Genomic DNA, 16,308 nt, shown 5'->3' with positions numbered 1-16,308 from the left:
CGCAAGTATTGTAAACCATGTTGTGATTGCTTCTTTTCACGATGGTGTTTCTTACACTAAAGTAATGTACGATCTTTACACGTATTAAATAACGGAGTTTACATTTGCCGGTACGCGTTAAATACCTTAATTGTGTTCAGAGACGTAGATAACATTATCTACGTCTCTGTTGTGTTGCAGTAAAATTGCACAATATTTTTAATTTATAGTTATTCAACACTGTATCCTTATGATTAAACTGGCTAATATATGTGCACTTGTTCCTGTTTATCCATTTCCGACAAATGTGTTCATTTTTTTTAAATGTTGAAATATTGTATTGAAGCAACTGTCAAGTATTTAGGCTTAAATGACTGCTCAATATGTCAAGAGATTACATGGGGGTATCATAAATTGTGTGTAATGACCCCACACTCGTCTGCAATATGTGGTTAATGCAGGGATCCAAGTAAAGGTGCCTGGGTTTATGACACCATGTTTTCTTTGTCTGGACAGTATCCGATCATAACGAGATAATTGGTTGTGACGAACAAAGGTGCAATTAAACACCGGGTTAAAATGCTGCAATAAAGAGTGTCAAAATTGGTGTGAACAATTATATAAAACAATTACATTTAATATACATTTAAGAGAATTTATTTAATGTGTAACAAGGTAAGTTTTTTAAAGAAATATAATGGTTCGAATCAGTATTTATGTTGCGTACATAAACTCGATCAATTTGTTGTTTGTTTTCATCCTGAATTGTTTTTTGTTCATTAAATATATTATATTTTGAAATTATTTCAAGTTCTGAGAGTTTAGAACTAAAAATGGTCGCAAAGAAGTGCCAAGTAGAGAAATTTTCGTGGTCACCGAGCTATTAGATATATTCCACTCCCGATTTCGTTGTTAGTAAAAACAAATATTAACAACAATATAATCGTTCCAAAAATGAATGTCCTTGCATTCTAAGGGTTTATTCAGACATAATTAGCAAAATTATATTTGATATTGTGCGTGATCATCAATAAAAACGATGATTTTGTCAACCTTCTCTATACGCGCTTATATGACATCCACCTCTTTTTGCCAACCCGTGGGCGGAGTTTAAAGTTTGCAGGTGCGCGTGACGTCATTCGTCAACTGGTCTATATAGGTTTGTTATACGTATTGCTAAAAAAACTCTGTATGTGTATATAAAGCATTTGCTGACATTAATATTTGCAGCACTTATTCGATTCTTGTTATTACTAGTATTTTAAATAAAAATATTTAAAATATTAAAATATCATGAAAACTATACATCAGCCAAGATGGATACTAGGGTAGAGACAAGATACACAAGTCCATACATAGAATGATGTGTGTCAAGTAACTTAGAGTCAAAAAGCAAAATTAAACATGTTTGACACCACTTTTACAAAGCTCCGTTTGAGGTAATTTTCTTAAATTTATAAAGTTCCTTAATGGGACTTTTTCACAGATTTGGGCATGTATTGAAGTTTTTCATTAATAAGAATAAAAAAAGTAACCTTCAACTGGGCTCAAACCTCTGACCCCTGAAGTAAAAAACCAACGCTTAGACCACTCGGCCATCCGTGCTCATACTATGAATGCTGTATGATATACTTTATATAAGCAATCCTCGTAGTATCACAAAATATAACGAAAACAACAGAACTCTTCAAATTATTCAATCGTTTCGCGTTGCAACGCTTTATAATTAACAGGTTTTTAAATCGTCAAAAGATTTATATAATGGGTATTTTAGAGCATGGTAAATGCTCAGTATTACTGTTTCTTCACACATATCATAACTACACTGAACATTTGCGAATGTGAAACTTTTTTTATTGTGTCTATTTACCAAAACGTGAATAGGCCCCTTTAAGTCTGTCGCTGTTTTTGTATTGAGGTCATTTACTAAGAATTGCTGAAATTAATTTTTTAAATCGCTTAATCAGCAGAATACATTTGCTTTTAAGAAGAAACTTCTATCATTTCACTTAAAAAGACCTTAAGTTCATAATTCCTTAAGAAACTCTGTGAATACTGGTCAAGTGAGTTTATAAGCTACATGCACTACTTATTTAAGAACGTCTTGGCGTGCGTGTCCTCATATTTTAACCCAGTCGCAGCAAAGTGATCATATTTTCCCTTTGGTCGATAACAGCCTGTTGTTTTTCATTTTGAGATCCAATGACCTAGATGTTGATGTCATGAAGCTAGTATTGAGAGATATCGGTGTTCTATCCGGGAAAATAGGACATGTTTATTTGATATTTATAACATTATCTTATCAGCTAGAGGTCGAGTGATTCTTCTGTTAGCAAAATTTTCTCACTATCGGGTTGATGACGCATGATTAGCTGAAACGAAGGCATATCATTACGACATTTATGTATTGTCTTATTTGTCCGAGATTAAAGAACAACATGGGTCCGTATTCTCACCTAATTAAATAAACATCAGAACAGGTGTGGAGTGAAAATAGGTGTTTATAGAAACGATTTTAAGCGTAATGCACATGTATTCACAGAAAGGCATAATATGTCAAAATATATACAATATAAAATGCCACAAAAATTACATGTCCTTGCGGACCACGAAACGGCGCATGGAGGAACGACGAAGCAGAGATAGGTTCGAACAGGACGCATGTAATGTACGCATGTAATGTAAGGTTGAGATTAGACAGTTTTAGCAATTTATTTATTTATGTTTATGCATAAAATAAAGACAAAATGAACATTTGTCAGCTTCTAGCTTTATTGCATCGAAGGTAGGAATGGTGAATTCACTTGGTTAATACGACATGAACAGATTTTTTCTCAAGAACGAGATTTAATCGCCCTTACCCGCATAATGCAACTTAACCCCCCTGTCGCACCGGGATGGCGTTCTTACTGCGTTACTACGGCGATCCAGGAAGCGTTGGAATTTCCAAGGACGCCTTTAGGTCGGCGTTGGACCGCATGACCATGGTATCACCAGGAGCGCTGAAGGTGGCAACTTTTTTGGTTCAAAATAAATCCAGAGGTTAGACCTACTGACAACATTTTTGCTAGAACGGCGAAGGATCGCTCTGAGGATGTCGCCTTAGAGTCGCATTGAAAACTCAGAAAATGGGTTGATAGATCGTAAGATTGGCGGTCTTACTGCGTTGCCAGTACGTCTATGTTTTTATCACCACACTGTCACGTTATTGTCTCTCGTGTTGTTTACTATTTATAATGTACATACAATATTTCATACTTTTTTCAGATAAGCGCAATAGTGAGTAACTTCACCATAAACAATTTCATAGTGAATGATATGAATGAAGACTTAAAAAACCCGAGTTCAGTCACTACTCCCGGCGTATGTGAGTTTGAATGCTGGGCAACATACCGGACAAGTTGGTACTCTTGCTTCCTCCTACAGCACAAGACTACATCAAATTGGAATATATTTCAGTAAAAAGACAAAATATGAAAATTTTCAGCTTTAATTGAACATTCGTCCCAACTTACGCGAGTCTAGAAATTTAATAATGTATGAGTGTTGAGACACACTTCAGATCCATATAATGCAACCTCAGTCGCGGAGGGAACTAATAAACGTCAATACACACACGAACGCACCCACGCACGCGCATTTTCGAACTGAAACACTGTTACAATGATGAGTTAAATAAAATGCTTATTATCCCAAGCATAAGGCGGAGGGATATTGACTTGGCCTTGTCCGTCCGTCCGTCTGTCACAAACAAATATATATGGCGGGGGATATCAATTCAACGAATTGGCTTGTTTTTATAAGTAGTCATGAATTGATTAATTTAACTTAATAACAGGCCAATGCGATTTTATTTATTTGACCCATCACTTGTATAGTCAAAATAAGGACACACGTTAATGTATGAATTTAAAATTCTATTTAACACCTATACCATTAAGCTGTGTACTATTTTATGTAAAGTTATGTTATACATGTATTTAAATCGCAGATCAGTTTGCATACTATCTTATCAGTGTGACGAAAGTCAATCGCCGTTAACATCGCCCGGTCGTTTGTTTGTTCCTTGTACGCAACGCCACCTAATGCATCTGTCCGGTTTACGCCGATTATTCGTGAACGAAATGAGCTTGAGGTCACAATATACTAAATGGTTTCCCTATATAATTCAATGTAAAAGCGACAACTTTGAGCGAAAATAAATGCAACATCTTGCGCATAGAGACCCCCTTTCTTTAACGCCATTCTAAGCGGAATCAATTTATGCAATAAAAAAGGTATGTCAGGTTCAAACCAAAAAAGAACTTGGAGCTAATCAAAATCGACTGTTTAGCAACTTTTTTAGGCCGTTTCTTAGTGGAATGTAACCTTTTTCAGTGCACGGCTTTACTAAAGTCTCCAAGTTTATCTTATTTCAAGGATTCGGTCGTGAACACCTATTTATGCCCTACCATTATCTCCGAAAGATAAAACTCGGACAATAGTTTAAGATGTAAAACATGCCTTCGAGTCAACTATGATATTTTTTTTAGAGAGTACAGCCCTACATGAAACGAGCATTTAGTATATTGTAACCTATAAGACAACGTTTACTGTTAACATCGCGAAAAATAAGCACTTCTCGATACTTATAAACCTATTTTCTATTTGCATGCCAAATTTCAGACCGATCTTTCACGTAGAAATGATTGAAAATTAATTTGATTATAACGCCTGATAAGCCATCTGGCTTTCGCGGTCGGAGCTTTGATTTATAACGGGCGTTCAGGAGTAAAACGATTACCCTAAATAATAACAATCTGTCAAAATACTGGCATATTGTTACAAACTATGTAGAAAAAGAAGTAAACAACTATTAAAACGTGTTCATGAGTTCTTTCAGCACAAATGTTTGCGATTTGAGATGCTCAAGACGAGTTTTTGTACGTTTTTTCTCTTATTTTCCTCTGAAAACGCATTTTTTTCCTTAAAAAACTCACAATGCTCCTTAAATTCATTAATCAAAACGAATTTATTCCATGAAATTTGCCAATACGCGTAATATCCCAGCACAAAAATGATGATTTTCTGTAAATACAGCTCCTTTGTGACTAGGCCAGGTTTGCGTTAAGGTCACAATATACTAAATAGTTTCCCTTTATAATTCAATGTAAAAGCGACAACTTTGAGCGAAAATAAATGCAACATTTTGCACATAGAGACCCCCATAACCACACCTTTTCTTTAAGGCCATTCTAAGCGGAATCGATTTATGCAATAAAAAAGATATGTCATGTTCAAACCAAAAAAGAACTTGACGCTTATCAAAATCGACTGTTTTTGCAACTTTTTTTTCTGCCGTTTCATAATAGAATGTAACCTTTTTCAGTGCACGGCTTTACTAAAGTCTCCAAGTTTATCATATAAATTTCAGGGACTCGGTCGCGAACACCTATTTATGCCCTACCATTATCTCCGAAAGATAAAACCCGGACAATAGTTTAAGATGTAAAACATGCCTTCGAGTCAACTATGATATTTTTTTATAGAGTACAGCAACCTACATGAAACGAGCATTTAGTATATTGTAACCTATTTGACTACACATAGTTTATCTCCACGAAGAGTTATCGTTCCATGCTCTTGCTACGTATTGCTACGTAATGTAACCGTCGCGAAAGAGATTGATAGTTTATAGATCGAACTTGTTCGTCGTTTTGGTGTGAATTAGTCGATGAAATGGCAGGTTAGTGTTCGTGATCATTTTAATTAATATATTTGTTCATATGCAAGTACGTTAAATTACATAGATTAACTGAACGCAATTAATTTAATTAAGTTTAATTTTTGAACAATGTCATGAAATCGAAAGTACAATTATACTGTTCATCTGTTGAGTCGCGGTACTTATTCTTATTTTTGAAAATAGAAATAAAACATCCAAACACAACTTACCAATCAAATGAAATATTTTTCATCTAATCCCATCATAATGTTAATCAGAAATGAAAAAAAAAAGGTATAAAATCAACAAAGAAAACGAAACAACGCTGAACTATACGAATGGCTATCGGCCATCTTGTCCTAGTTTACGACATCACATGAGTCGAGGTTATTAGGTCAAACATGTTTACCATAACATAATTAAGGTTATTTTACACTGAAATTTCAAATTCATTACCATATTCATTGCAAAGGGATATCAATGTTTATATGTTATAGTTTTTCAAGTTTATGCATACATTTTATTGTTTTATTTGATAAAACAGCGTGTGTCATTCATTCTTTAGCAGAACAGTGAATGCACATTGCAGAACAGTTAATGCACAAAATGTGATGTCTCTTCTCAGGACCCTCACATCACAGCAGTATGTAAAGTGGACCCAGTGTTGGCATTTGTCACACTGGCCCCATTTAATGATGACTAGTGTGTGTATGTCCTTTAGCTGCGAAGGGGACGACCTGCCACATACACAGCATAGATCAGATTGATCCTCATCATCACAATCAGTATCAGATTCAGCATCTTTCCCATGCTGGTTGACCCAGTTGATTTGAAGTCCAGATGGTGTTGCCTTTGGGGATTTACATGTTGTTTGATTATTTGGTTGCTTTGATTTAGGCATTTTCTCATTTTTTTGGCATTTTCTTCCAGCTGAATTTTATTTTGATGTTTGAGTTTTATTTGTTCCATGTTTTCACCAGACATAAGACTTCATTGTAATTTATATGGTGGTGTGAAGTTTTTTCTTTGTTTTACAGTCACATTTTTTGTTATTGTTCTATCCTCAAAGAAGTTTTGACTAATTTTATAAGTTGATATATTGGCCTGGTTGTCTGAGTTTTCAGCACTTGTACTTTCTGTATCATCTCTTAGCATTTCTGGTGGATGTTTGTAGATGGACGATGGTGCTGTAGCTGTTGATGTGATCACATCGGGATTGAAGGGATTAATACCAGCCTTTTTTAAAGCACTTGTGATGATGTCTGGGGAAAAAGCTCTTCCGTATGGTCTTGCAGTCAATCGAGCCACTTCATACCTTGTGAAGGACATCCCTGAGTATGCATGCATGAACGCTTTGCACTCATTATTGTAATGGTGTTTCAGAGGTCCAAACACACCAATACCAAGGCGCTGGGTGAGAAGGCTAGAATGGGGTGGTAATACCAACAATACCACTGAATGTTCCTTAGCCCAATCAGTCAGGGTCAGTGACACATGTGATTTGTGACCGTCACACAGGATCACTGTTGTTGGCTTGTCTGTGCCCTTTGCCAGTCCCGCATGGTTGGTGAAATGACCTTTCAGGTATCTTTCAAACAGGTCCCTATTTACAAACCCACTTTCAGTCATGCCTCCATGTGATCCAGGGGCAGCACCTTCCAGCAATTCATCACACCACCTTTTCCCTGGAAAAATGTAAAAGGGAGGTATGTGGTTGCCAAGAGCATTCGCAGCCCCAATGACAGTGATTGTTTTCGTTTGGGCTGATGTTACTGCTTAAGGTTTGATCTTGTTGCCGCATACTATTTTGGGTGGTTTATGTTCAGTTGAGAATCCAGACTCATCAATGTTAAAAATTCTTTGTGGAGATTGTTTCAGATACTGTTAAGTGAGAATATAATTTTACTCTTGGAAGTACTTGTCAATGTTTTCCTTGGTTGCAGACTTAGCCCTTAATAGTTCATCCCATCTGGTTAGAAAAGAATACATCAAACCCTGGCTTAGATGTTTTTTTGCCTTTACAGGCTTGTGAAGAGACATTGCATAGTCCCATGCCATGGACTGGTTGTCCATTAGAAAGTAGCCATAGCCAATGTCTGCCATGTATACAATATGGTCAACCAACTTCCTTTCTTTATATTCTGTGAATAGTTTGTTTGCCCCATGATGACAGTCAATCGACACATTGTGTCTGGTTCTGTCCCTCAGTGTTGATTCAGGCACCTGATACACCCTGGCTTCACGATGCATGGACATCCCGGACAGTGTAGCAGCATATGCCCTTTTGAGATGATTTCTGTCATATGGCTTCTTGTCTCTGAATGGTTTCCATTTCGGAAAATAATTAAACAGATCTGGTTAATTGCCTTTATTGTTAACATTGTCAATACTTTTTTTTATTCATTATTTAAATGAACGTGTTGAGCCTGACCTATTAACAAAACTGATAGGAATTAGTTAACGTTTACCGTTTTATAAAGTGTGTTATATGACCTTATGATACACAGACAAATTTGTAAACAGTGATGAAAAGGTTGATAAGTGCCGATTTGTTCTTATTTTTTACTACAGTTTAATTAAAAACATAATCATAACGAAGAGAATGAACACACTTACCAGTATTCCACTCATTTTCACCCAGAAAATAGTATTTCAATGAAAAACGAAAGTAGGTCAGCTTGTTGACAATGTAAACATCAGCTAGGTGGCGCACAACAAAGTACCACGTGACAAGTGATACCGCGAGACAAGTGATGTAAAAGGCATACACAAAGCTGGATAAACTTTGCACGTAGACATACCGGTCCCGTTTGACCTGCCCGTAATGGTTAAACCGAAATTATTTTGCCAGTTGTTTGATTCTTTTGTTGGATCTATTTGTTGTTATGCCTCTGAAATATGGAGTTTCAATAAATCAAAAGAGATCGAACGCATTCATTAAAAATTTTGCAAGAGATTTTTAAGTGTGAAAATAAGCATAAGCTAGGCAGATATCCATTATATGTAAATAGATATGTACGCATTGTTAAGTATTGGTTAAAAATTATTAACAGTAAAAATATTATTATACAAACTGTGTATATTCAAGCATTAAATGATTGTAGTAAGGGATGCAACAATTGGGTTGCAAATGTTAAACAATTGTTAAACGATTACGGATTTTTCTATGTTTTTGAAGCAACAAATATAACTAATAGTCATGCTTTTGTTTGTGAATTTAAATGCAGAATTATTGACACCTTTAAGCAAGAATGGTTTGGTGATATGAATAGAGTTTCTACTCTAGATATGTATAGAATGTTTAAAACTTCTCTTGAATATGAAAACTATTTAGATTTATTACCCAAGAGTCTACGTTTATACTTTGTGAAATTAAGGGCTTCCGCCCATCCACTGAGAATTCAGACAGGAAGATACTCACGCAACAATATCCCCCATGAAGAACGTTATTGCCTTTGTTGTAATCAACGGAATATAGAGGATGAATTCCATTTTATTTGTGTTTGTTCATGCTACCGTTTTCTACGGCAAAAATTCATTAAAAGTTTTTATTTCGTGAATCCATCGGTTGTTAAGTTCCATAGTTTATTAACATCAACTTGTAAATTTGAAATATTAAACGTGTGTAAATATGTTAAGGAAGCATTATCTGTACGAAATGCTATTTTAAATAATACCACTGAATTATAGTTTGACTTTCTTCAAAGAAGTGTATGTATCACTTTGCAGTCACTGATAGTATTTGTAATACATTGTCCTTACTGCCATTAAAATTATTATGTTTCTCCTTGTCAAAATCGTTGTTTATCTCTGTTCTTATTTTGTTTAGAAATGTTATTTCATTGAAGTTAGTTCTGAAATGTCATTTAACTTACTAACATATATACATCATTATATTGATTTGGTAACCATCTATAGTATAAGGATACGTGACATTACTTTATTTATAATTATATGCATTAAAGACGATGTACTTATGTATAAGTCTTAATAAACTGTCTGTTCTGTTCTGTTCTGTTCTGTTAATCGCGAAATACAGTCGATGATGTTTGAAGTCTCAATGATCTGCAACAACTCTAAAGTCAAGGGAACGATAACAAATGAACAAGTAGGTTGCCTAGCCCTGTCCATATTGGTTTCCCACTCTTGACAGGGTCCTGTTCCTTTAACTTGGACAACTATTTAGACTTTGAAGAAAGAGGAATCTATTGTTTTTAACCACGTCTTCGAAATCAGGGCTAAGTTAAAGATATTTGGTTTAACAATTTGAATTCAAAATTAACTTTTTTGGAAATTATACAAGCGGACAAATATGTTTTATTTACATAGTTTTAATATAATTATGGACTCGCGTGTTAAATGACATGTTGTTTCAATTGTTAATTTACTCTAAATTAGAAAAACAAAACGTCAAAAGTTATTTCAAATATCGGTCTTGACATGATGTTTTGTTTAGAAACAAAATAACATTCTAAGTTCAGCTGTAAGCGTTTCTATAACAAATAAATGTATTCGCCAAAAACTAAGGACACTTGAGCATAGTTTAAACATATCAATTTAATTAAAATACATTGTAGTTTTAAGTATGAATATAATTATAGTATGTTTAGTATTACCGCGTCTCTTTATTGTTTACCAGGCTTTATGGACCTTTAACGGAAATACTGTAAGCACACTTTTGTCAATATTTCCATCACGTTGCTTTTTCAGAATATGGCTTTAAAGAAAATACAGAAGAGGCAGATGTCACGAACGCGTCCGATGATGTAGACATATACTGCGAACCTTGTTCCACAGACTGTATAAAAAGCTTTGCGAATGGATTTTGTTTACAGTGTGACGAATATTTATGCAGCACGTGCATTAAAGATCATAAAAAATTTGCTGTATCGCGTACACATTCAGTCCTTGATCAAGCCAACATGCCTTCTCAACACCAGAAAACGCAAAAACGTTTGTTCGAATGCACTGAGCCTTGTAGAAAACATCAAAACGAAATAATAAAATTCTTCTGCAAACTTCACGCAAATCTCGTTTGCTCTGTTTGTATAACACTCGAACATCGCACCTGTGAGGTAGAGTATATTCCAGAAGCTTCAACCGACTTTCAAAACAAAGCCGAATACTTGGAATTAAAGAAACAAATGGAAGACTCTACTAAATATATTGAGACGAAGTTGGAGGAAATGCGAACAGAATTAGAAAATATCAATGAAGTTGAAGAAATTAAAAACTTTCAAATGGAAATAAATGTATTAATTGAACGCAAAGAAAAGGAACTATTGGACAAAATGCAAGATTTTAAGCGAGCAAACAATTATGTTGCTGACAAAATAAAAGGCGAAATAGAAACTGCATATTCCCATCTAAGCGTCATGAACAAATCTCTAAACGATTCAGCGGCTCATGATATTCAGCTGTACATGGCGGTAAAAACGATGAAATCGCAATTGGAGTGCATCAATAATTCTATTGAAGAGGCAAGGAAAGGAACGCCTTTTACAGAGTTTGGATTCATGAAAAACACTGCATTGGTTGACTTTTTACAATCCACCGGTGCGTTTGGGACAATCGAGACACCTCAACAAACGCTCTATGTAAATAGTAAGTTGCTTGTATAACTTATATCTTTCACAGGCTGTCCTACTAATTGAAACAAAATCTTTTAACACTAGCAATAAAAGCTAGTACATGACGGTATAAAGGAATCGCAATGTGGCGGGAGACATAATTGTTAAAGTAATGGCTGGTGGGAAAAACGTTTTTCAAAACAAATGTATTGGCGAAAGACACTGCGCTGACTGACCTTTTATATGCACGAGGGCGTTTTGAAAATTCAAGACACTCGACCGAGCACTTTGTATGAATTGTAAGTTGCGTGTTTGTTAAATCACAAGTACATCGCACCTTAAAGCAGAAGCCCATTTGTTTGATTCTCAAAAATGAAACAATATCATTGAAGTCTATCAAAAAAAGGTTGAGTGTTTCCGAATCGATTTTATTGTTCGTGTTTTCAATTCTTGTTTTTCACGATATAACACAGAAACGAATTTATAGTAAAATTCACGCACATTTGTATTGTGAATGATGGCTGTTCTTACTTATGTTAACATATTTTATACTTGTAGATGATTGTATTGTTACCGCAGCAATAAGTCTTGGAGTGACATATACAAATTTAGCGTGGACATTGATATCCCACAGTGCGCCAAGGGTTATAGAATTTTTCGGCCGTGATGTCGTCCGTATCAAAGGTAATGTACGATCGCTATCATATGGACTGCTACATGATGTACAATCCGGGCTGTATTGTGCAACAATATACGTATTCGCTATTGTTCATGTGCTCGGCTGGGCCGAGAGTGAGCTTGTATGGTTGGTTGCCTTTTGGCGGCGTTTGTCGTGTATTGTCCATAGTCAACAAGTTCTTTTACTACATCTCCTACAAATTTTCGCGAAACGCTGTAGGTAAATGAGCCTTCGGTCAGTTGTTCAATTCGTTCTGGTCTGCTGCATATATTTTTCAGAGCTAATTTATGGATTTTTAAAATGAATGTTTTTTATCTTTATCTTGCTATTTGGTATTGGGAATCGAATATTGGTTATCAACACAGTTTAAATAAGTTCATATCGATAGAAACTGTCTTCGCCTCTTTAATCACATGATTAATATATTATATAGCTACATCTTTTTCGCCTTTTTTTCTTCACGGTTTTGCTTAGCGTAGAGATGTAATATTTAACATATTACATTTGTATAAGTCCCCTACTTAATGTGTTGAACTATTGTTCATGTTGACACCCTGTTCGTTCAATTGATTTAATTAGACAAAAATGACAAAAATATGTTGTATAAAACATAACTCAGATGTGCGATATGTAGCCATCTAGACAGAAGTTCATAAATACATAACTGTCATGAAAACTTTATTTTAAAGTGTTTTCAACTGGTTTGTGATTATAAAGGACATATATTTGTTTTACTAAGTGCCTACAAGTTTGCTTATCCAATCTGATGGGAGAACACTTGAATCCTTTGGTTATGATGCAGAAGAAAAATATGCAGATTTCACGGAAAATGGAACTCAAAATGATTGGTATTACTTCGAACGCTTCTGGTTGGATCTTAACGAAAACATGGTACGATCACAGTATTAAAGGGGCCTTTTCACACTTTGGTCAATTGACAAAATTGAAAAAAAAATGTTTCAGATTCGCAAATTTTCCTTGAAGTTATGATATTTGTAAGACAACAGTAATACTGAACATTAACCATGCTCTAAAATATCCATTATGTGCATCTTTTGACGATTTAAAAACCTGAAAATTATAAAGCGTTGCAACGCGAAATGAATTAATAATTTGGAGAATTCTGTTGTTGTCGTCGTATTTTTTGATACTACGAGGATTGCATATATAAAGTCAAAAATACATTTGATATGTTATGAGAGCGGATGGTGTAGTGGATATACCGGTAGACTTTTGCTCGTTAGCTCCAGGGGTCAGTGGTTTGAGCCTCGTTGAGGGTTACTTTTTTATTCTTTAATTGTATTCTTGTTTTATTACTGAAGATTTCTAAACTCAATGTTAACATTTATCAATATAAAGCATTTAATGACAAACTTCAATACATGCCAAAATCTGTGAAAAGGCCCCTTTAAGCATTATTTAATAGGTTTGTTATTGACCGTTCTTACAATTTGCATCTATGTATTTAAATTTCGGTTAGAATTTGGCAGTAAAGGCCATGTGGTATAACCCACAACAGTAAGTCAGTGGAGAAATGTTAGAATATGATAACAACAATATAAATGTGAACGTGTCATAATCAATGCTCATGTACGTTTGCCATAGGGATATTAAGGTTTAGTTGCGTTGTTATGTTTTCCTCGACTATTCACTTAATAGTCCGAGCTGCATTATTTACCCAAACGTTAGCGACGGCGTCCATGTAATGGTCTGTTGAAAGTAAGCGTGACACGTACCATATTACTGTTTTTTTCTATACGCATTCAATTTAAACTTTACAAATATGCCGGGAAAATTGTGTGAAGTCACTGACAAAGTTCCATGATTCAGACCTGCAATTTAGAAGAAATACATATACTCCTTTTGTACAAAGTCAATTGGTAAAAATAGACTTCCAACATCTCCATATTACTATTTCCACTACATGCATAAAATTTAAACTGTACTTGTAACAATTCTTTGCTTATATTTAAATGAATCTTAACCCATCTGATCATACATGGTCTTTATGGACTTTCCATGACCTAGACATATTAATCTGCCCTCGTTTATAAAAGTCCGGATAAGGTTTGCATGAAAGATAAAATATAGGTCAATGTTTGCGGACAACAAGCGGCATCACTGAAACTGCGACATATACTTAATTAAAACTGCAGACATGTCTTCGGGTTCATCATTCGAGGTCATTGTCAAATGCACTTAACTCTTACCAACAACTTATCAGAAATATACCACTCACTGCACGTTTTATACTTTAGAAGTTAAGGTTAACCTCTTCATTCAAGAGACCTAGCATGCGGTTGAACTTGTTGCAAGTTTAGTCAAGGTTAAGGTCGTGCAGATATTGTACTGAAATTGTGTGTATGTAGGGTACAGGCTGATCTAGAAAAGGATTGCTTTTGAGAGCCGGTTGGGTCTATGCTACTGTTAGAAAACTGGCATAGTTTCCGCTCGATAAATTTAGTTTGGATGGAGGTATTGTGCTGTAGTTTGTAGGTAGCTTACATGCAGTCCTTGGGTGGGATTGTATTCTGCACCAATTTTGTCAAAGGCATTGATACTAAATAGAAAATTGTTGTGTTTTTTTTTGCAAAAAATCTGATACGTTATATGTTAAAGTAATGGGAGTAATATTGAAAATTTTGTGGTGTCATTGTTTTTTAGGAAGCTTGTATGCAATGTTAATTACATTCAACAAATTGATTGGTAAACAGCTGAAATTATCGTTTCTTTGCATGGTCACATTTCTTGTTCTAATTTATAAATGTTCACCTTTAAATTGTGTATACTAAATACCGGTAACTACTACATATTCCACTTCAACTATGCATTTGTGATAATTGCATCAGTTGACTTAAAGAAAATGTTTATTAAACTATCAAAACGGAAGAATAGTCGAGCGCGCTTCTAGGCACAGGTCTTGTTATTTTTCCACTAACAACAGGTTAGCTACATTGGAATCACTCTGTCCCGGGAGTCTGTAAGCGTGTACCAAAACTTGTCCGTACCGTCACCATGTATTGAAAATATTACAAACAAACTTTCGTACACGTTTTTAACTAAAGGAGACATGGTGAAATGTGATTAACATGAGGCCACCTTCAAGGTTTTGGTCCAGCTTGACAAATAGTTTAAGGACTTCTAAGTGAAGTGAAAGAAATTTTGTGAAACAAAAGTTGTTTATTTAACGTGAATAATTATTTATTTTGTAAGTTTAATTTTTATTTGGTCAGTATGGAACAGTATCCAGATTAAGTTTGCAAATCCAGATTATTTGCAAACTGATTTTTTTATTTATTGAACAAATTGTAATAAATTTTGCATATTTGTAGAGGGCATTGAGTACATACATATAATTGAAAAAAATAGTTAAAATGTTTTTGGAAAGTAGAGTTATTTGATGATAAAGTTCATCTCCGGGAGTTTTTTCCAGAAAATAAGAAAATGAAGTGTTTGTAGATTTTATTCCCCCGTGGGGTTTTGACGGGGGGCACCCGCCAAACTCCCTTTCCATTAAACTCCCGTGGGGGGGGGGGGTTTGGCGGGTCCCCCGTGGGAGGTTTGACGGGGACCCCGTCAAATTCCATTTTCAATGAACCTAAATGGGAGTTTTACAAGGGCCCCCGTCCATTTACAAAAAACTCCCGTGGGAGTTTGATGGGGGGAATCAGACTTCAATAAACATTTAATACCCATTGCAATATATTCCATTGTATAAAGACACCAAACTTAATTAAATAATTTATGTTTTCTTTTTAAGGTGTCAAAATCAATTTATAATGATTGAATTTTCTTAAATCAGTACCAAAATTTATGTTAAATAAAATGTCTTTTTGGTAAGAGATTAGACCCACATATCGATATTTCTGTAAAGATGAATTTAAAACGTTCAATAATTTTGAAAGACTCACTGTATAAAGTGACTTGTCTCGAAAATATATTACATTTACCTTTTGATAATCCAAACGTTGCTTTTATCCATTACTGTGATGATAAATACAATTCAGAAAGACAATCACATTGGAAACATACTTATTGTCATTCTGAGTTTATTTCTTTTGTTGTTTATTCTCGTGTTACAGTTTTGGAAGTTTTTTGCTCGAAACTTTGCTTGGAACAATGTTCGGTGCAATGTCGTACCTTAGTGTACCGGTTACATTTTTTAAGTTTTTACACAAAATGCCTGAATAGGGCAGTGTGTTGAATTTATTGTTTTGTTACTGTAGTTGTTTGTTTTTTATCTTTAACAACACCGTGCACTGGTGGCGTTATTTTCAGAGAAATGAGGGAGTTTTCTTGAAACATACTGTACTGGCTACAGTACATTACAAAATAACCAATAAAAGCAGTTTCAATTATGGGACACAACACCACTT

General features: G+C 34.9%; 1 protein-coding gene across 1 annotated transcript in view; it reads left to right on the top strand.

Moving 5' to 3' along the window:
- Positions 1 to 10,902: 10,902 nt before the first annotated feature.
- The window catches only part of LOC127838511 (heat shock 70 kDa protein 12B-like), a 39,121-nt gene continuing 33,715 nt past the window's right edge, over positions 10,903 to 16,308 (top strand). Inside the window, exons 1-3 of the mRNA XM_052366299.1 lie at positions 10,903 to 11,287; positions 11,812 to 11,937; positions 12,672 to 12,823. Coding sequence (XP_052222259.1) covers positions 10,924 to 11,287; positions 11,812 to 11,937; positions 12,672 to 12,823 — 642 coding nt within the window. The 5' untranslated portion in view covers positions 10,903 to 10,923. The remainder of the gene's footprint in view (positions 11,288 to 11,811; positions 11,938 to 12,671; positions 12,824 to 16,308) is intronic.

Source organism: Dreissena polymorpha, chromosome 7 (assembly GCF_020536995.1).
Source record: "Dreissena polymorpha isolate Duluth1 chromosome 7, UMN_Dpol_1.0, whole genome shotgun sequence".
Taxonomy (NCBI): domain Eukaryota; kingdom Metazoa; phylum Mollusca; class Bivalvia; order Myida; family Dreissenidae; genus Dreissena; species Dreissena polymorpha.
Note: the sequence above shows the minus strand (reverse complement) of the source record. Positions and strands in the feature narration are given on the sequence as shown.